Raw genomic sequence first — 20,609 nt, 5'->3', positions numbered from 1 at the left:
TTTGAGTAAATACCACCACCTATTAATGTGCTTAGCTGTTATAATTTATCTAATGGTTTGATATTAAATTAAGTGTGGCTTCTATTAAAAACATATGAGGAACTCGTGACTAGTCTTACACTTTGTGTGATATTTTATTCTTGAGTTTATGATATCTTGAAAGTGTCACATGTATTACCATCACTCATTTACCACTTTTATGTTTAGTTTTAAGTTTATCTTTCATGTTAGGTCATGACTAGGACTATATATGGACATGTTTGCATGATTTTCCTATTGGCCAAACTTCTCCCTATTGCAAGCCTTTCACATACGAAACATCATATAGTGTGTGTGCATTAAATTAATATGAGCCAAGTTATTCTAGTGAGTCCACCATATCTACCTATATATCGCTTTCAATTACAGTCGAAGTATATTTCTCATGGAATACTTTATGTATATTCCAAAACTTTTGTACCTTTTTCTATTCTTGGCATAGTGAAATAGCTGTGGGGTGACCATGAACTTGACAAGCACAACCACCCTTATAATAATAAAATGAGTTTTAAAATATGAGGGCATAAATCCTCCATCTTGGGTGGTATCATCTTTATGATAAAGAAAAGAAAAATAAATATGTTAGTTGCAAACGTTGCATATGTCATTTGTTTAGTTGAGTTGGATATGGTTTTTGGACCATTAACTTAATCCACTCTTACGTATGTACCTTTTAAGGTAATAACATATCTGGGCGATCTTATTATAATTAGAGTATGGATAGTCATTGGTATAAACATGATGGTGTTAACGAGGTGTGACTACTCGTACAAAGGGGTGATATATACTCTAAATATTCATGTCAAACTCTACTCTTCTTATGTCATGTTTAACTTAAAACATATGGGACATAAAAAGGCTATAAACGCTATTAAAGATGCTTATGATAGGGGCAATAGAAATCAACACTATTATGAACCAAGATCTTAACCATTAACTTCAAATATAGATGTTTTACTCATGTTGAATCCCTCCTTACTTCCTACTTATTTCCGAGTCAAAGAAACAAAGTTTCTTAAAACATATATTTTAAGACCAAATGTTAGGAACAATTCTGAATGCATAAGCTTTCTTATGAATCATTTATATCTTGCATACAAGTTTGCTTAATTGTCAGTAGTACTTGTTCATTACTATTATGGAAGATGCCTTTACTCTTATTCATATATGAAGTTTATTTTTTCTTTTACTTCATATGATGATTGCTTGATGTAGTTTACTTATAAATGAACCACTACACTCTTAGTAGAAATGATCATAAATTCTGTAATGTTTATCTATTGACAACAAACTACAAAGCCCATTTAGTTACCACCTTTATGCTTTAGGACATGCATAGGTTAACCTTGGGAATGCGAAAATACATATATGTTCTTTGCAGTTTATTGTGCCATATTGCATCATAATTGATTCATATTATTGATTATAATCATGATTTAGAATGATTTTAGGGATTTTATAAAAAGATCCCTTTTATTTGTATTATAAACCCGCAGGGCAGAAAAAACCCTATTTTTGTATTTTTGACTGTCAGGGACATTCGCGAACTCAAAAAGATCTGGGATTTTTATCTACATTACTATTTTATGCAAAATGAATTCATGAAGCACCTGTAGCTCACCTGGGCCAGCTAGAGGGCGGAAAGAGGGTAGGCGGCATGCCCTAATACCCCGACCGCGCCTCCATAACCCATCTCGCTCGTGTAGCTCCAATGCCATCTGTCTTCATGTCAATATCTTCATATTGACCTAAACCATCTATAAAAGGGGTCCCACTCGCGATCTCACGACGGGTGGAGGCGGAGATTGAAAACTACAAAACAGAGAGTCTGCAGTTCGACGCCAGCAGAAAATTGGAGGAGGAACCGCTGCCCAATCGCCTCCGACCACCTCCTCTTCTTCATCAACAACTCCGCATCTCTCTCCACCATGAGAGGGGAGTAGTCCACCCCTGGACTTTGGGTTTGTGGTAGTACCTTGATCCAACCTCTATATTTCTAGCCCGTATGAACTTCCCTATATGATCATGGTGCTGACAATGTAATTCCTACGGTGGATATTGTGGTATGACATGATACATGTTATGAATTTACCATTGTGTTGAGACTTTATAGCATGTCATAATTTGCTAGCATGGTTATGATATCTATGCATTGATTTATTATTATACATCATGGAAGCATCAGGGTAATGCTAGTGGTAATTCCTTGTCTGCCCACATCACAAGGTCTTTTACAACATTGAGTGTAGGAAGATGAGAGAGATGCGATATTCACACAACAAACAAGTTTTTCTATATTATGTTAGTGTGTTTTTTTGTATAAAGGAATATGGTGTATGTAGATGAGGTGTGTAAGAAAATGACAACAATGGCACATCCAAGCGATAGAAATGGTACCACCATCATCCTTTATTGATCTAGGGGTAAAAGAGGAGATGTATGATTTAGAGAAGTGACAATAATCTCACGATGCGTGGCATAGAAACACATGTATTCTTCTTTTCAGCTATTTGTTTTAGGACATGTTGCCCCTATAAATGATAACCATTAAATCATGACAATTTGTGTGTACTTTTATCATCTTATAAGATGATAGCCACCATTATTTGGGAGAGAAAGAGAGAGATCAGGTGTAATCATGAACCCATATCCATTTTTCTCATAAAGGTTAAACATATGTCTTGTCCTCTTGCATATTACAGGATTGTGACACTTTTATATTTATTTGTTTGTTTTACTTTCAAGCATCAAGTTAAACCCCATTTATTACTTTGTTTTGTTTACTGCATACACAACTAAAACCGTGACACTCTAATTAAAGAGAGAAAATAGGTTTTGTTCTTGCTCTTGCGGTTCGCTACCCATACTTTCACATTGAGAGGTGCTACAGTGATCCCCTATTTTTGGAGGTTACCAATAACCTATAAAATAAAATATTATTGACTTGTGTCCCAACTCCACAAAATGGGTTTCAAGCAAAAGATTTCATATTAGAATTTAAAAAATGTAAAGTGTTGTAAATAAACTAAATATGCAACAAGCAAAGTAAAATAAATGCAATATGGAAGGTAAACTAAATACTATTGAAAAGTAAAGTGGTGGGGTGATGGTAGTGGTTTAAATTATATGAAATAAACTAAGTGCAAGTGTGATAATTAATTTTGTATTTTCGGATTAATTAATTGCTAAAAATGTAAAAGTGTGTAAATGCAAGTGAAAGGTTTTTGTTATGATTAAAAATGGTCTGGGTTCATAATTTTACTTGTCTACTCTTTTTTAAACATGATGGAATTAAAATGGTTTCAAAGAAAGCACACTATTGATGTAACTTCATCTTGTGTTTGATAAATATTTATATGGTCATTACATCCTATGGTTGAGATAATGCAACATATCTCAATAATGCTTCTCTAGTGAGTGAACACTCCACGAACCAGATTTAAGATATACAGAGTGTTGCCTTTGCTTCTATAACATTATGTTGAATATCAAACCCTCAAGTCACCCTTGTGTTATAACTCTTCCTCTTGTTTCTTCAAGGGGTTGGATTTATATTTAGAAGTACTCTGTTTTGATTTGTAACTATTGAGAAATACTCCCTCTGTTTCTTAATTCTTACAATGTGAATCGTCGGTAGCAAGCATGAGAGAAAGCAAGGAGAGAAAGAACCACGATAACCGAACTGTATTTGAAGAGCCCTGCTTCAGTGCTCCTCCCTAACCGAAGTTGAGGGGTTATATTTAAGTTTTTTTTTCCTATCTTAGGCCCCCCGAAAGCCATATCCAGACCATGTATATTTGTCTGTATACATACGTATCTATATGCCGTGTTAGAAAAAAAAGAGGCCACGTGACCAGGTAACCATGACACCACACACGCACGTGACCGTATTGTTACGCCATACGTGCAGAAATTACTCTTACAAGACAACGCTGGTCATACGAGTCACTACATGGTTGTACGTATATTCATATTTTTCAATTTTATGATCATGCACCCGCTTACGAAGGGGTATGAAAAAATCTCCACCGTCCTTGTTTATGTCGCCAAAATTTTGCCAAGGGTGAAGCACGGAAGCAGAAGTGGTATTCAAATCCAAAGAAAAATCGACCATAGAAGCCTACGCCTCAGCCACGGGTCAGCTTATCAACCGCACTAAATGCTCAATTCTGTTTGGTGATGGGTGTCCGCAGCAAGTGCAGGAGGATGTTAAAGAAGTACTACAGGCACAGGCCAATGCCTTTGAGGAGAAGTACCTCGGTTTACCTACACCTGAGGGGCGCATGCATAAGGGTCGGTTCACAAATCTGCAGGAGAAATTACTGAAGCGTATTATGTTGTGGTGTGATGGTCTCTTATCCCAAGGGGCGAAAGAAATCTTGATTAAAGCGGTGGCTCAGGCTATTCCGACCTACATTATGGGGATTTTCAAGTTGCCAATGTCAGTTTGTGATGATCTAACCCGTATGGTCCGAAATTACTGGTGGGGTTCTCGAGAAGGAAAGAGAAAGACACACTGGCAGTCCTGGGAGAAAATCACTTGCCCAATGTCCCAGGGTGGGCTAGGATTTAGAGACTACCGCATCTTCAATCAGGCTCTCTTGGCTCGGCAGGCTTGGAGGCTGTTAGTGAATCCTGGGAGCTTATGTGCTCGTGTGTTACGGGCAAAGTACTACCCCAACGGACAACTACAAGATACTGTGTTTTCTGCTAATGCTTCGGCTTCATGGCAAGGAATACAGTATGGCTTAGAGCTGCTGAAAAAAGGCCTTATATGGCGAATTGGTAATGGAGAAAATGTTCGCATTTGGCGTGATCCGTGGATACCTCGACCTCATTCCTTCAGGCCAATCTCTAGGCAAAATAATTGTCGGCTTCGGCGGGTGTCTCAACTGCTGACTGAGGAGGGAACTTGGGACGTCGGCAAGCTTCGCAGGTATTTCTTGCAGGTGGATGTCGATGCAATCTTCAGGACCAAGCTATCCTCGCGTGGACAAGAGGACCTACTAGCATGGTAACCAACACGTACTGGCATCTTCTCGGTCAAGTCAGCCTACTGGCTTGGCCTTGAGGAGAAACGCCGGCCTACTCAAGGCGCCGCTAGCAGGGCACCGAATGGTCGTAGGACCATTTGGAGCAACTTTGGGGGTGCCCTGCCCCCCTAAAGGTACGCATATTTGGATGGAAGCTTGCAACAAACTCCCTAGCCACGTGGGAAAATAAGTGTCGGCGACACATGGAAATCACTAATGTTTGTGTTATTTGTGGTATGGAATGCGAGAGCACACACCATGCCCTTTGTAGGTGCCCCATGGCAAGAGCGCTTTGGCGGGAGATGATGGAAGAATGGAGCCTCCCAGAAGTGAAGCAGCTGGCAGGCTATGACAAAGAGTGGGTGTTGAACCTACTGGATGGGAGAACCGAGCTAGAGCGTACCAGGATCCTGATGACATTATGGAGGATTTGGCACGTCCGTAATGAAGTCGTCCATAATAAACCAACACCGTCGGTTGAAAGATCGAGAAACTTCCTGTGTAGTTACATGGACTCCCTGATGTCGATCAAGTATCATCCGCAAGCTGATGATGTTAAGGGCAAGCAAGAGCTAGTTACAGACTATAAAGCTTTGAAGATGTCACAGCAGAGGAACTTGGAGCACTTGAAACAACCTCGCCTTTGGACCAAGCCAGCTCAAGGGACTGAACATCGATGGATCATACTCTGAGAAATATGGAAATGGCGGTGCTGGGATTATCTTGCGTGACGAGTTGGGTGCTGTCATTTTCTCTGAATGCAGTTGCTCCTCTCCGCTTGAGGCAGAGCTGGTTGCGTGCTGTGAAGGAATTGCACGGACGCGTGAGCACACGTCCAGTCCGTGCATCGTGGAAATGGACTGTACCGAAGCTGTGCACATGCTGAACTCACCGGTGGTGGACAGATGCAGGCTCACACATGTTGTTGAAGAAATAAAGAGGATGATACAGTTAGATCCTAGGTTTCAGTTGCTTACTATTGATCGTAGCCTGAATAGAGCTAGCCATTTACTAGCAAACTATGGTCGTTCGACCGCTACATCTGTAACCTGGATCAGGACTGATCCTGAAAACGTTGTTCAGTGCTGTCTACAGGAGGCTTCTCCTGTAGCGTAATAAATTTTCTTAATTCGCAAAAAAAAAAATCCAAAGAAAAATCACGCAAAAAAATATGGAACGGAGAGAAATTTTAATGGGACGGAGAGTACAACACCGCCACGATGAAGACTGAGGAGTGACCTAGCTAAGCCGCTAGTTCCAGAAACCTGTTCACGCGTGGGATATCAGTTCAATTACGTTGCGCGTCAACTCTCCTTTGTTCCGATCGATCCCGTTGCACGCGTGGGCGTACGCAGCTGTTGTTTTTAGCCGCCCCGCGTAAACCCTGTAAACGCACGGGAGTGTATATATGCTTGCAGAGTCCTTATTGTACTCCTACCTTGTACTCATACGTGCAGTTGAGTACTAGGACTGTGTGATGGCGGTAACTATCTTCTATAAATATAGCTATAGCCACCCGTACGGTCATACGATATCGACCGATCTTCTTCCTCGTCGGGCGCCGGCCAGCTAGCAACCATGAAGCTTCTTCCGGCCGCCGCTGTCTGCTGCATTGTCCTCGTCCTCCTTTTCGATGGTATGCATATGCATTACGCACTACCACCTCCTTGCTCTTCCTTAGATCGATACTACGTATTTGATATTGCCTTGCTAGCTAGCTGCCTACTTTGCTCTTCTTTTAGATCGATATATAATTTATGCTGCGTTGCTAGCTACTGTAGTGCTATTCCAATCTATCAGCTATCACAAAAAAGTACTATTTCGATCTGGTCAATCGTTAAGGGATCGTTTATGTTCTGCATCCATGTACGCCACTGACATGATCATATGTATACGTGTATAAGAGCATGTCTAACAGGCTCCTTATTTCTCTGCCCCGTATAACGCTATTTTTTCGCCCCGTATCCCAAAAGTGCGTCTTGCTCAACCATTCCGTCTAGCAGACCCCGTATTTGGCCCTGTATTTTTAAAAATTAAAACCCCGGGAAAATGAAACCATAGTTCTTCTTCATTGATCATACATTGGATCATACATATACATAGCGATCCTAGCTACTCGAGGATGATGTATGGCACGAAATCAACGGTGGCGGCAGCCTCCTCCTCCGCCACTGGCGGCAGCCTCCTCCTCCGCCCTGGCGGCGGCCTCCTTCGCCTGGAATTCAGCCACGGCGGCGACGGCCGCCGCCTCTTCCTCTGCCTCCGCCCGCGCCTTCTCGGCGGCCTCCACCTCCGACTCGGCCAACGCCCGCAGTAATGCCGCGTCCTCCTCGCCGGCCTCCGCTTCCTCCTCGCCGGCCTCCGCTTCCTCCTCGCCTCCGCCTCCTCCGCCGCTGGTGCTGCCGATGCGCACAGCCCATGCCGCCTTCGCCGCGCGATCACGCTCCCACTCAGCGCGCCACGCCTCGGGTCGGCGCCGCTCATAGGCTTGAGCGGCGGATCCTGTCGGTACCACCGCCCACCGGCCGCGAAGTCCTGGAGCTTCTCCGGCATGTAGTACGCACCGGCGTACTTGCAGGCCGCACGACGGCTACCCGCGGCGGAGCGCTTGCACTTCAAGCGCCACGCGTCCACCACGTTGTCCGGCGAGCGGGATCGCTTCGATCCGCTCGCCGGAGGGCGCTCTGCGGCCGCGGGCGTCCATGGCGGAGCTGGGGTCGAATGCGGCGCGGGGAGAAAGTAATTGCTCGCCGGAGCAGGGTGGAGGCGGCGGCGGCGCACGGCGGAGCTAGGGTAGCGAGTGAGGGGTTAACCCCTCACTCGCACCTGCGGCCCGATATAAATAGTGGGCGGAGGGGCCGATATCCTGGGCCCCGTATTCCGCCGAAACGGGACGGCCCGAATACGGGGCCTGCTAGACGGCCCAAACTGCGCCTGCCCCGTATGTCGCCGGAATTTTACGGGGTGCGCGGGTTATAAGGGGCCTGTTAGACCTGCTCTAACAGCTGCTCGTGTGGAGGCCCGAGGCACGCCTTCGGCTCAGGGGTCAAGGAACCAGTGGACCAGCATGTTCGTCTTCGGCGACGACTTCGGCGACAACGGCAATCTACCCAAGCTGAAGCGCGGCCAGACTGCATCTGAATCCATCGGTGAAGACACCACCCGTCAGTGGAGCTATCCCTACGGCTCATATCTTAGCTCTCGGGGACAAACCCCTGTTCCGACAGGACGCTTCTCCAACTATCACATTCAATCAGATAAAAGATCTGTTTATACTGGTTCACTTCATCATTTGCCTTCCCGAAGCAAAAAATCTCACTCTTGTGGATGTTTCGTAGCTTTAACACATGTGGAAAATATGACCGTTGGGAGTCAAGTGGGCGACGCGGGGGGGCGATCTCGCCTCCCCAACGCCGGCGACGGTGCCGCCGTTGCGAGGCTCGCTGGTTTCCGGGACGCCGGCATATGAGGCGCTGCTTGGGAAATCTGTCTGCTCGTCGGAGAGGCCCATCGGGAGCCGTTTCTAGGCGCTGCAGTCGGAGGTTGAAGAAGAAGTTGGGAGCGAAGTTGAGGAGGAGGAGGAGGCTGGAGATGAAAGTTCGTCTGGTCGTGCCGGTGAGCGCTTGGCATACTACTTATGCCACACTCCAACGCCGTCGCAGAATCCAGATCTGGTTGAAGATTCTACCGAGCTGAATCAGAGGCAGTTGAAGAGGCTTCGACGGCGGGATGGTCAGCGTCTGGCGGCTCGCGCTGCTCTTTTCTTCTCTTCTGGTGAAGGTACGGGATCTTCTTCCTCTTCGCGGTTTGACATGAAATCTTACCATGCTAGTCACAAGAACTTGCCGGTCCTTGCGCCGTCTGTTTTTGTTGACGAATCAATGGAAGGCTGGACTTTGGTTCGTCGGTGGCGTTGGTCGCCGGCGTCCGTCCGGAAGGTCCAAGATCCGGGGTTGACGGAGAAGTCAAATTTGTTGTCTGTGGGCCAAGCTCGGTTGCGGGCTTGTACACAGAAAACTGGGCGCCGTTCTGGCCCAAATCGGCATGGACAGGCTGATCCGTCTCTCGTTCAATTGGAAGGTGATCTCCTTCCCAGGGTAGCCAAGGTCGGTAACGCGACTGCTGGGTTTGCGTTTCGAAAATTCCTAGGGCTAACCTGGAAAAAGTGTGCGGCGGCGGCTCCGGTGATCCGACGACGCACTGTCGAGGTTGCCATGAGCGGAGAGGGAGGCCGGGGCGGTTTCAACCCTGGGCGTGGTGGTTTCAACCCCGGGCGAGGGGGATATGGAGGAGGCCGCGGGAACTATGGTGGTCGCGGGGACTTTGGTGGTGGCCGCGGCGATTTTGGTGGTGGCCGCGGTGACCACGGCCCTGGTGGGGGGCGCGGTGACTATGGCAGTGGTCGGGCTGGCTATGGCGCCGGTCGTGGCGGCTATGGCGCTGGTCGTGGCGGCTACGGCAACAACCGCGCTGAGTTTGCTCCGAGAGGAAGGTACAATTATGTTGCTGGTCATGGTAATGCAGGTTACGGCGGCGGGCGTGGCTACCAGGGTAATGGTTATGGTGGTTTTGGAGGTAACCGCAATTTTGTCCAGGGGGAATCAAGTAGCTCGGTGGGGGCAGGTTCTAATGGAAATTGGGATAATTCGCGGTATGGTGGGAATCAGCAAAGGTGGAGCTCAGGTCGGGGTGATGCCATGGTAAATCGGAATAGGGGTCAGGAGGCGGAGGGGGCTCTTCGCGGAGGCTTTGATGCTGATCTTCTACAGCAAACTGTCCAGGCTGTGGTCGCGGCTGTTACGGCAGCTACAAAGACCAAGGATGCACCGGTTGCTCATGGTCCTGTGGTTGCGCAGGCTTCGGAGCCGGTTGCTGTTGCTGTTCCGGTTGTGCAGGCCCCGGCGTCTGAGCCACAACAAGTGGGGATGACACAGGTGATTACAGAAGGTGCTGAGACGGATGCTACTGTCAAAGAGAATGAGAATCAGGGAGCCACTAAGAAGAAAAAGGAAGATAAAGCTGGATGTTTTCGGTGTAAAAAGCCTGGGCATTATATTGATGATTGTCCTGCTCCTTTCTGTGACATTTGTGAATCTATCCATCATGTCACTGCTGCTTGCCACCTCGTTAAATGCTCCGAAACCAACTGCTATTCTTCATGGGTATGCCAATGAGGGTCTTATGTTTTTTGAGCTCGCATGTGGTGTGTTCAAAGCTAAGGCGAGAAAATCCCAAATTGGCGAGAGTAAGCTGTTGAAGGTGATACCTTGACTATTCCGAGAGATTATAGAACAGCTCAAGAAAATTGTTCCTTCTGAAAAGTTTAACTGGGAGGTTTTTCATTTCAAGGACAATATCTATAGAGTTAAGCTCCCTAGCAAGTTAGAGGTTCAGCGATTGAAGAATTTTGGCACTTATATCTGTACTGACAAGGAGGCTTGTTTGGCTTTTGATTCATGGTCCTCAGTGGAGGAGCCCCTGCACATGCTTCCAGAGGTGTGGGTTCGTGTGTCGGGTTTGCCATCGGATGTTAGATCGGACTATCTAACCTTATGGGGAGTTGGAACCTTATTTGGCAAAACTCTGGATGTGGATATGGCTTATACTCGTAAGAATAAAGTGCTCAGAACAAAGATTGGATGCCTTGATTATCGACTTATCCCAGAAGATAGTGACATGTTCATCAGGAGAGGGTTCTATAAATTACGGTTTGAGGTGGAAATTGAAGAGCAGTCTCAGGAGGTTAACATGGCTGATGCAAACAATGGTTCTGATGAGAATAATGATGGTAACCAGGGTGAGGGGAAGAGTGGAGATGCTCATGACATGGACACGGATTACAAAGAAAAGGATGCAGATGAGGCAACTAAGGATACTGATCAAGATGGTTCGACCTCCCAGAAGGGAGTGGAAGGTATGCAAGAACAATGTGATTTGTTAGAGGACATTCAGTTTGGGACTTTAGATGTTGATTGCGCATCTCAAGGTAATCCGTATACTGCAAAAAATTTGAATCAAATCGACCTTGTGTCCATCTCTAATTCTCAATCTGAATTTTCTGTACAAAATGACAAATTTGGCGCGGTCTCTCATGCAGATTTGCCTCCCAGAACAGCTGCTTCGGGATCGGTGGACGTTGGGATCGATACACAGGGTCAGCAGCCTGCTATTGGGCAGGTGCTGCCCGATGTTGTGTCTGCACAGCATGCAGCCAGTAGGGTGCCGCCTGCTGGCCGACAGCTGCCAGGGTCCGCAGACGTCCACCCACCCGTGACGGTGTCTTCTCAGCATGCAGCCAATGGGGTGCTCTCTGACCGCCGACAGCTGCTGTCAGGACCCGCAGACGTCAGGTCGCCTGGCGGGATGTCGAGCTCCAATAGCAGACGCGCTGTGCCAGCCACTGTCGTTCATGCGGTTGCATGTGCGCGTGCAGACGGAGGCCCTGGATCTTCTGTGCTGAGGAAAGGTGCTGCGCCGGCTGCGGCGTCTTCGCCTGTGCCACAGAAAATCCCGCATGCAGGACTCAGCCGGTCAGGGCACAGCTCGCCAAACGAGACTGGTCTGGGGCCAATGATTGGCGTCAGGACTGGAGGTCTCGGATCGGCTGTGTACCACAATGTTGTGGCCCATGTTGTGCCTGCTGGTGAGAATGTTGAAAATATTTTGGATGATCTAAATTCTGGTTTTTTGCAGCGATATGATTTCGATTTGTCTTGTAATCCTGTACTTCCTAATGTTGAACGTGGTCATACAGGAATGAGTTCAAGTGGGTCGGTAGAACAATCCAAGAAAGGTTTTACTAAGGAGGTCTTGGCAAAAGAGACGGGTGATGTTTCAAGCAAGGGCATGAAAGGAGCGGTGGGGGTTGCCTCATCTACAGTGTCCACTGGTAAGCCTTTAGATACTGTAGGGAACTCTCCAGTGAAGGTGATATCTAATGTGAGTCTATCCTTAATTGAAAATTCTATTGATAATGTGCCAGCTCGCCCAACTATGGAGGAGGTTATTGCATTTGGAGGAATCCCTCAGCCTTCACTTGATGTGAGGACTAGTGCTAGACTGGGTGGCCAGCCTGATGGGGATATGTTTCAAATGGAGAAGGCTATGAGAAATGCACAGTTGAGAGATGGGGCTTCGAGCATAGGTAATTCTTTTCCTCCTAAATTTTCTATTGTCAATATGTCTGATGATGAGATTATGCATAAGGCGGAAAGTTTGGGTATCTCGTTAGGTAAATCTGAAGGAGAGGTAGGGAAAACTATTAAGGGAATTAAATTGCGAGAAGAGGAACGCATTTTAACTATTCTGCAAAAAAATGTAGAGGAGTATGTAAATAGGGAGGAGGACCCTTCCACACTCGTCATGTCTAAGGTTTCTACCCTATGTGATGATCTGGTTGAGGATGATTGCATTCCACTGGATTTAGATGATCAGTTGGAACATTTGAATACGGTAATTAAGGCAAAGAAGACTAGGGTGAGGAAAACGTATGATACTAATAATATCCGCAAAAGTACGAGAAGAAAAATTAAAAAACAATTTTCATGATGCAGAATCTAAAAGGAATGAATTGGAATCCTGGGGGGTTTGGGGATACCGCTAAGCATTTGTTCGTAAAAGAGGCAATTAGAGAACATAAATTAGACTTTGTAGCCTTATTGGAGACTGGAAGGTCTAATTTCTCTATTCCTTTTTTAAACCAATTGGCGGCGGGTTATAGCTATTCCTGGTTTTGTTTACCACCGCATGGTCGGTCAGGAGGCATTTTGGTTGGCATTAACTCTGATACTCTCGAAGTGCTCAAAGTGAGTACTGGAGATTTTTGTGTTAAGATCCATATTAAGTGTAAGAGGGATGGTTTTGAATGGATACTTGTGCCAGTCTATGGGGCTGCCCAAGACGCACATAAAGCTGAATTTTTAGCCGAATTGGTCGGAATACTGTGAGATCGAAACATTACCTATGTTGGTAGGTGGTGATTTCAACATTATTCGAAAGCGTGAGGAGAAAAATAATGATAATTTTAAAGCTCGTTGGCCTTTTGTTTTCAATGCCATTATTGAACATTTGAACTTGCGCGAAATTGCTCTATCGGGAAGACAGTTTACGTGGGCAAGCCGAAGGGATATACCAACTTATGAGAAACTAGATAGGGTGCTCGCCTCCATTTCTTGGGAACAAAAATTTCCCCTAGTCACTGTGCGTGCATTGACAAGAGCAGACTCTGATCATACTCCGATTCTTATTGACTCAGGGGTGAAAGCACATCTGGGTAATAAGCCAAAATTCTCCTTCGAATTGCATTGGTTGCGACAAGAAGGTTTTTTTTGACATGATTGAAAAGGAGTGGAAGTCTGTTTTAGTGGGTTTAAATCCAATGGATGTGTGGTTGAATAAATTGAGACACATTAGGCAATTTCTTAAAGGATGGGCTAAGAACCAAAGCGGGCAATACAAAAAAGAAAAGGATAGGTTAATAGGAATTATTGATGTGTTAGATGTGAAAGCTGAAACGAGTACCTTATCGAGGGCCGAAAGAGACAAGCTTAAAGATGCAAATGATAAGCTGAATAAACTACGGAGAGAGGAAGAATCTAAATGGGCGCAGAGAGCTAAAGTTAAGCATATCCAAGAAGGGGGGAGTAATACAAGGTATTTTCATTTGATTGCAAATGGGAAACACAGAAGAAAGAAAATTTTCCAATTAGAACAACAAGAAGGAACCATTGTTGGGGAAGATAACTTGAAGGTCTACATTACTGAGTTCTATAAAAAATTATTCGGGGCACAGGCGTCAAACAACGTTTCTTTGGTTGAGGAGGAGGTGCAGGGATATCGACTGTTGAGAATGCGATTTTGACAGCTTCTTTTTCTGAGGAAGAAGTTCATGACGCACTTTTTCAGATGGAACGTAATAAAGCGCCGGGACCTGATGGTTTTCCGGTTGAGTTTTACCAAAAATTTTGGGTGGTAATAAAGGACGACTTAATGGCGCTGTTCAATCAATTTAGTGTTGGGGATTTGCCTCTTTACAAATTGAATTTTGGCGTCATTACATTATTACCAAAAAAAGAAGACGCGGTGCAAATACAACAATATAGACCTATTTGTCTTCTGAATGTGTGCTTTAAATTTTTTACTAAGGCTGGTACAAATCGTATAACGGGGATTGCTCCACGAGTTATAAGACCAACACAATCCGCTTTTATGCCGGGAAGGAATATTCTTGAAGGGGTGGTCATTCTTCACGAAACTATACATGAGTTACATAATAAGAAATTAGATGGGGTTTTATTTAAAATTGACTTCGAAAAGGCTTATGATAAAGTCAAATGGTCATTCCTACAACAAACTTTGAGGATGAAGGGGTTTGCTCCTGAATGGTGTAGGATGATCAGCCAATATGTCCAAGGGGGTAGTGTAGGTGTTAAGGTAAATGATGACATTGGTCATTATTTCCAGACAAAAAAAGGTTTGAGACAGGGTGATCCTTTGTCTCCTATTCTTTTTAATATTGTAGTGGATATGCTTGCTATCATAATTGAGAGAGCAAAAAATGATAATCAGGTAGGGGGGCTTATTCCTCATCTGGTTGAAGGGGGGATCTCTATTTTACAGTATGCCGATGATACTATCCTTTTCTTGGAACATGATCTCCAGAAAGCAGTGAATATGAAACTAATTCTATGTCTTTTCGAAGAGCTCTCTGGGCTTAAAATTAATTTCCACAAGAGTGAGATTTTTTGCTTCGGGAAGGCAAATGATGAAGTGAACCAGTATAAACAGATCTTTGGATGTGATGCTGGTTCCTTACCTTTTAAATACTTAGGCATCCCTATTCATTTTAGAAAGCTTAGAATTTCTGATTGGTATCCAGTAGAGACCCGATTTGAGAGCAAATTGGGATGCTGGAAAGGCAAATTACTGTCCTATGGGGACAGACTTGTCCTTATCAATTCAGTTTTAACAAGCTTACCGATGTTCATGTTATCTTTTCTAGAAATACCTGTTGGGGTAAGGAAAAGATTGGACTTTTATAGATCTCGATTTTTTTGGCAATCTGAGGAAAATAAAAGGAAATATAGACTCACCAAGTGGAATATCGTCTGCAGACCCAAGGATCAAGGAGGTTTAGGTATTGAGGTCCTTGAATTAAAAAATAGATGTTTATTGAGTAAGTGTCTCTATAAACTTCTTAATGAGGATGGGGTGTGGCAGGAGCTGCTGCAGAATAAATACCTAAGACAAAAGACCTTATCCGAGGTACAAGCTAAACCAACAGACTCTCCCTTTTGGACGGGATTGATGAGGGTTAAGGACGATTTTTTTAGAAGAGGATTTTTCAAGTTGGGTAATGGTAGAAATATTCGTTTCTGGGAAGACACCTGGATGGGTACAATTCCATTAGCTCAACAATATCCATCCTTATATAATATTGTGCATCATAAGAATGTAACTGTAGCTCATGTGTTAACTCAAACGCCTCTGAATATTAGTTTCAGAAGGCTTTTGGTGGGTAACAAATGGACTTCATGGTTGCATTTATGCCGAAAACTTATGAGGGTTAATTTATCTGATGAGAAGGATCATTTTGTTTGGAAGTTGACAACAAATGGCGTGTTTACAGTCAAATCTATGTATGAGGATTTAATGAATGATCACACCCCTTTCTTGCGAAAATATCTTTGGAAAGTTAAAGTTCCTTTAAAGATAAAAATATTTATGTGGTTCTTAAGCAACAAAGTTTTACTCACTAAAGACAATTTAGCCAAGAGAAGATGGAATGGTTGTACAAAATGTGTTTTTTGTGGTGAGCAGGAGACTATTGAGCATTTGTTCATCACTTGTCTTTTAGCTAAAATTCTCTGGCGTACGATTAATTTTATTTTTGCTCTCCCACCTCCAACCAGTATTACCAATATGTTTGGTAACTGGCTAAATGGAGTTGATAGACAATCAAAGGCTTTCATCCGTATAGGGGTTTACGCCTTATCGTTGGTCTATCCGGAGGACAAGGAATGATATTATTTTTAACAAGAAACTTTCATTTCACTTTTTGCAGGTTATCCATATGGTGTCACACTGGGTCCGGTTGTGGGCTCTCTGTCACCAGAGGGACAGCGGGATGCTATGGCTACTGGATGCACACGGCTCCAGATGGTCGCTCAGGATATCTTGTGCCAGGCTGGCTGGCGGCACAATAGACGGATACAATGATGTGTAGTCCGTTTCTTCTAGTTGTCTTTCGCTGGTTGATTCTTGTATCAATTCTAGGCGATGCCTAAGATATTTTAATTTTGTAATATTACTTTATTAATAAAAGGCCGTGTGCATCATTACGATGCAGAAGCCGGGGTTCCATTCCCTATTTCGAAAAAAAAAACATTCAATCAGATTTCATCGGTACGCTATACTCAGATTCCTAGCTAGCAAATTTAATTTCTAGATTTCTGATGGCTAATGTTTACTCCTAAACCCTAATACATATGGTTTTGTCCTTGCAGCAAGACTCTTGGGTCTCACCGAAGCCCCTCCGGCGTACGTGCTCACCCCAGATCAATCCTGCGATCCATCCGGGATGACCTTTGCTTTTGGTGGCGCTGGCGTGCACACGGTATCGAAGAGTGCGCCAACCCTGGACGCGCAGGTCAACATGTTCGCAAGCCTAGTTAACGACGGGGTCATCTCCAAGGACCAGCTCCGCCGCTCCGTCGCGCTCGTCGCCATCTCCGGCAACGACTACCTCAGCGGCGCCGACGTCGACCACGCCCACTTGAGTAGCTTCAGCGACGTGAGTAATAACAGATCGAGTACCTCACACGTACAAACATAAATATTTCCACCTTACTAATCAACTTCTCCTGCAGATGAATACCTACATTGCGGGCGTGACCTCTGAGATCGTGAAGAACGTGGAACGGCTGCAGAGGCTCGGCCTGAGGAAGGTGATCGTGAACAACCTGCACCCCATCGGCTGCACGCCTCTGCAATCTAGCTCCAGCAACTACACCTCCTGCGACCTTCTCGGCAACTACGGCGCAGCTCTGCACAACAGCAACCTGGAAAGGCTAATGGGCAGGAAGAACAACGCCCACATACTAGACCTCTACACACAGGGGCGGAGCTCCCAGTAGGGCAAGGTAGGGCGGCCGCCCTACCTTGATTTTCAGCAAAAAACTACATATATATAGGTATTTGTCAGTGTATATTTGAGGTACAGCAGTTTCAGCTCGTTTCTGCTCGTTTCTGGGAAATAAATGAAGAGAAGTACATAAACTGGGCTGGTTTCCAATTGACTCGGCCGAACTGGGCCTGATGGGCTGCTCGCGGGGAGCCACGACTGGGCGAGCGCAGAAGGCCCTGAAGCCACTACGATCGTTGGTTCTGTTTCTACGCCATCGTTCGCTAGTCCCTGAATCCCCGGTCGCTCGATGCGATCGCCGATCGGACCTCTTCTTCGCCACGCACCGACGCCATCGCGTGATTCGTGAACTCTTCTCCGATTCCCCCACCAAAAACAGCGAGGCGCTGTGCTGCTCTTCTGCTGGAGCCTCGAGGACTACTGCTGGCTGCTGCCTACTGGAGAGAACGGAGCAGCGGCGAACGCTTAGGCCAGGCCGGCATCCGGACTTCAGGAGTAGATCGCCGATCGAGTACAGAAAAATGAAGGGACTGCAGCTGCAAACAGAGGAGGTACAATGTTTTTGACTATGTAATGATTTCATATTTTCATTATTGGATGCGGATAGTGGGGTTTGAAGTTACGAATTGTGAACTAGGTAAATTGGCAAATACTCACAGAACTGAATACTCATGTCTTAATGTTGTGGATTGCAGATATAAAAAGATATTTTATGCCACTTGCTAGTCGCACCATCTCTAATTCACCAAGCACCCATGAATCTGATGGAAATGAAATTGTTATGGAACATCAAGAGTCTTGATCTTGGTGAAATTAAAAAAGATTTTCAAAACGAAGGTAGAGCTTTGCCATTGCCTGAAACTTCTAGAAGACATTAAAGCTTCATTACGTGCTCGTAGGTTATACTTATATTTGAATATGTTTTTATTACCATAGTACCATTGACTATGCGTAACAACATATAAAATATTATTGTGTCAAGACCATTTTTTTTGTCAATTTTTCTTGTTATAAAGTTCGCCCGACCTCAAAAAAATTTCGTCCTTCGCCACTGTCTACACAGCCTTCACCGACATCGTCAACCACGCCTCCGGTAAGTGTCTATTCATGAACGCATGTGATTCAACATCTGAAATTGCATCTGATCATATATGCAAATTCCTTGTGCATATATATATGCAGGTGGACTGTCCGATGATGCCAAGAAGTTCAACCGCAATTTGGCCCCGTGCTGTGCTAGCGCTTACGATAACGGGTATTGTGGGCAGCGCAGTCCTTCAGGGGAGCGCCTCTACGAACTATGCGAGAATCCCGACAAGTTCTTCTACTGGGACGAGATGCACCCGACCAATGCCGGGTGGAAGGCCGTGATGAAGGCGCTAGAAGAGCCTTTGAAGGAGTTCCTTGATCGAGAATATGTTCCTTGATCTTCAACAGCCACACAACACAACGGATGATGCCTATTTTCGGGCGCGGTAGCTTTAGTTGCTAAGTTTTTTTTAGGGAATTAGTTGCTAATTTTGCGCGTTATCTTTTTAGGATATACGGAGTAATATATAGCTTTAAAGTGTTTTTGGAAGAAACTTGTTAGTTTTAGACTTTTTGTTGATCCCTAGTACTCTTTACGTATATGAATGAATGGAATATGCATTGATTTCTTAGAGCATCTACAATGCAGATGCTAACAGCAGGTGCTAGATCCCGGCCGTTTTCCTTGAATCCCGATCGATCGGTGGAAATTTGATTGCGCCGGCGCTCCAGTTTTTCTTTCCGTGTGGGTTTGTTTCGACTAGAGCCGGGCGCTACCATGGACGCTAGAAAAGAAGGAGCTGGAGAGAATCGCAGGGATCTTGTACAGCAGAATCCAACATATTTATACCACTACGGGAGAGATGGAGTATGCCGACGACCGCCAGCCGTCGGCACAGCCTAGAAGGCCGTCGGCACAGACTGTGCCGACGGTGACCGTCGGCATAGCGTCGTCGGCATAGTTCTGGTCGGGGACTGCCCGATCACCGTCGGCACAGACTGGCCGTCGGCATAGATTGTTGTGCCGACCGTAAAACCGTCGGCATAGTATTTCAAAATTTTCAAAAAAAATTCCAAAAAAATATTCAAAAAAATTTTTGAAAAAAAAATTATTTTTTTTCCACTTTTCTTCTTCTACTTTTTTACTTGTTAATCTTTCACAATCACACTTAGTACACTTAATCTTAGGTCAAATTGCACTTATGGTCAAACTTCCCAGTTGGTCACCCATCCTCACACTACTCTCGTCCTTGGTCACCCATCCTCACACTACTCTCGTCCCGGCACGCTTAACTTCTTGGTTCTCTTCGGATGAGCTTCCCTGAAAGAAATGACACCTTGATGTTAATATTACCATATCTATCATATTAACCCTTTGACCGTGATGTCACACCTCTATATTTTTAAATTCTAAACAATTATTTAAGTAAACAACAATGAATATATATGAATAATACTAATATAGAATTTGAAAAACAATTAAATGATTTTATTTTTTATTTTTTATTTAATAAGGAATAATTAATATCAGTAAATGCGAATTTGGCAAATAATATGTCTAAATTGATTGGAAAAATGAGAGGAATACAAATATGACATCCATATCATCTTTTGAACCTACAAAGTTAACTTACCCAAAAATCATGAGCATTAGATCAAGTACCTCTAGTTTAAATTTGACTGACTTTATCGAAAATGAGGTGGGAAACGGCCTCGGCATGGCATAGTTTGCCGAAACAAGGTCATATTTGGCACGTGTGTGGACCCTAGGATGGGAAGTAAGACCTCGGACGCGCATTTCAAATCCGATTCACGGTCGGCCATCTTTTCATTTTTAGCGTGCCCAAACGGTTTTTATTTGTGAAGCAGCTACATGGGGCGCATTTTAGTATGAAGTGAAACCTCCGTGCGATGATAGTAGACCACCTACGCATCACCTATCACATGACATTTGCACGCGTTAGCTTTTTGGGAACCCATGCGGCTTCCGGCGGTGTCCCGCCGTATCCGCTGGAAACTGACCGGATTTGAACTAGGGATCAACTATCCGTCGCTCCAGAAATTCCGGAAAAATTGTTTTTAGTTCAACGACGCATCATTATATGTGCTAATTTTTGTCCGTTTAGTTTGTTCGCGAATGGGTGCACCCGCACGCCCGGTACGGCGATACCGCATGTCTCGGGGGTCCTGTTTTGACCAGATGGCAATTTGAACGAAGTCAAAAAATCCCACAGAGTCGCGTGACGTCATTTTATATGTCATAGTAACTATTCCGTTTGTTAAAACTGGGATACGGCAATTATTTTGAAAAACCCTTCACGAAAAGGGCTATCACATCCGTAGTTCTATGGATTTCAAGGGAAATG

At 44.7% G+C, this 20,609-nt stretch overlaps 1 protein-coding gene across 1 annotated transcript; it reads left to right on the top strand.

Annotated features, from left to right (window-relative positions):
- The first annotated feature begins 6,650 nt into the window (after positions 1-6,650).
- LOC124684415 (GDSL esterase/lipase At5g03600-like) lies at positions 6,651-18,641 on the top strand. Its single transcript, XM_047218731.1, has 6 exons — positions 6,651-6,708; positions 8,078-8,350; positions 16,577-16,863; positions 16,940-17,177; positions 18,269-18,307; positions 18,397-18,641. Exons 1-6 carry the CDS (start codon positions 6,651-6,653, stop codon positions 18,639-18,641), a joined length of 1,140 nt encoding a protein of 379 aa, XP_047074687.1.
- Positions 18,642-20,609: the final 1,968 nt, after the last annotated feature.

This window comes from Lolium rigidum, chromosome 1, assembly GCF_022539505.1.
Source record: "Lolium rigidum isolate FL_2022 chromosome 1, APGP_CSIRO_Lrig_0.1, whole genome shotgun sequence".
Taxonomy (NCBI): Eukaryota; Viridiplantae; Streptophyta; class Magnoliopsida; order Poales; family Poaceae; genus Lolium; species Lolium rigidum.
Note: the sequence above shows the minus strand (reverse complement) of the source record. Positions and strands in the feature narration are given on the sequence as shown.

Coding starts and splice junctions, on each gene's coding strand:
- LOC124684415 (XM_047218731.1), top strand. CDS start 6,651: ATGAAGCTTCTTCCGGCCGCCGCTGTCTGCTGCATTGTCCTCGTCCTC. Junction 6,709..8,077: donor CCTCGTCCTCCTTTTCGATG/GTATGCATATGC, acceptor CTGCTCTAACAG/CTGCTCGTGTGGAGGCCCGA. Junction 16,864..16,939: donor ACTTGAGTAGCTTCAGCGAC/GTGAGTAATAAC, acceptor CTTCTCCTGCAG/ATGAATACCTACATTGCGGG.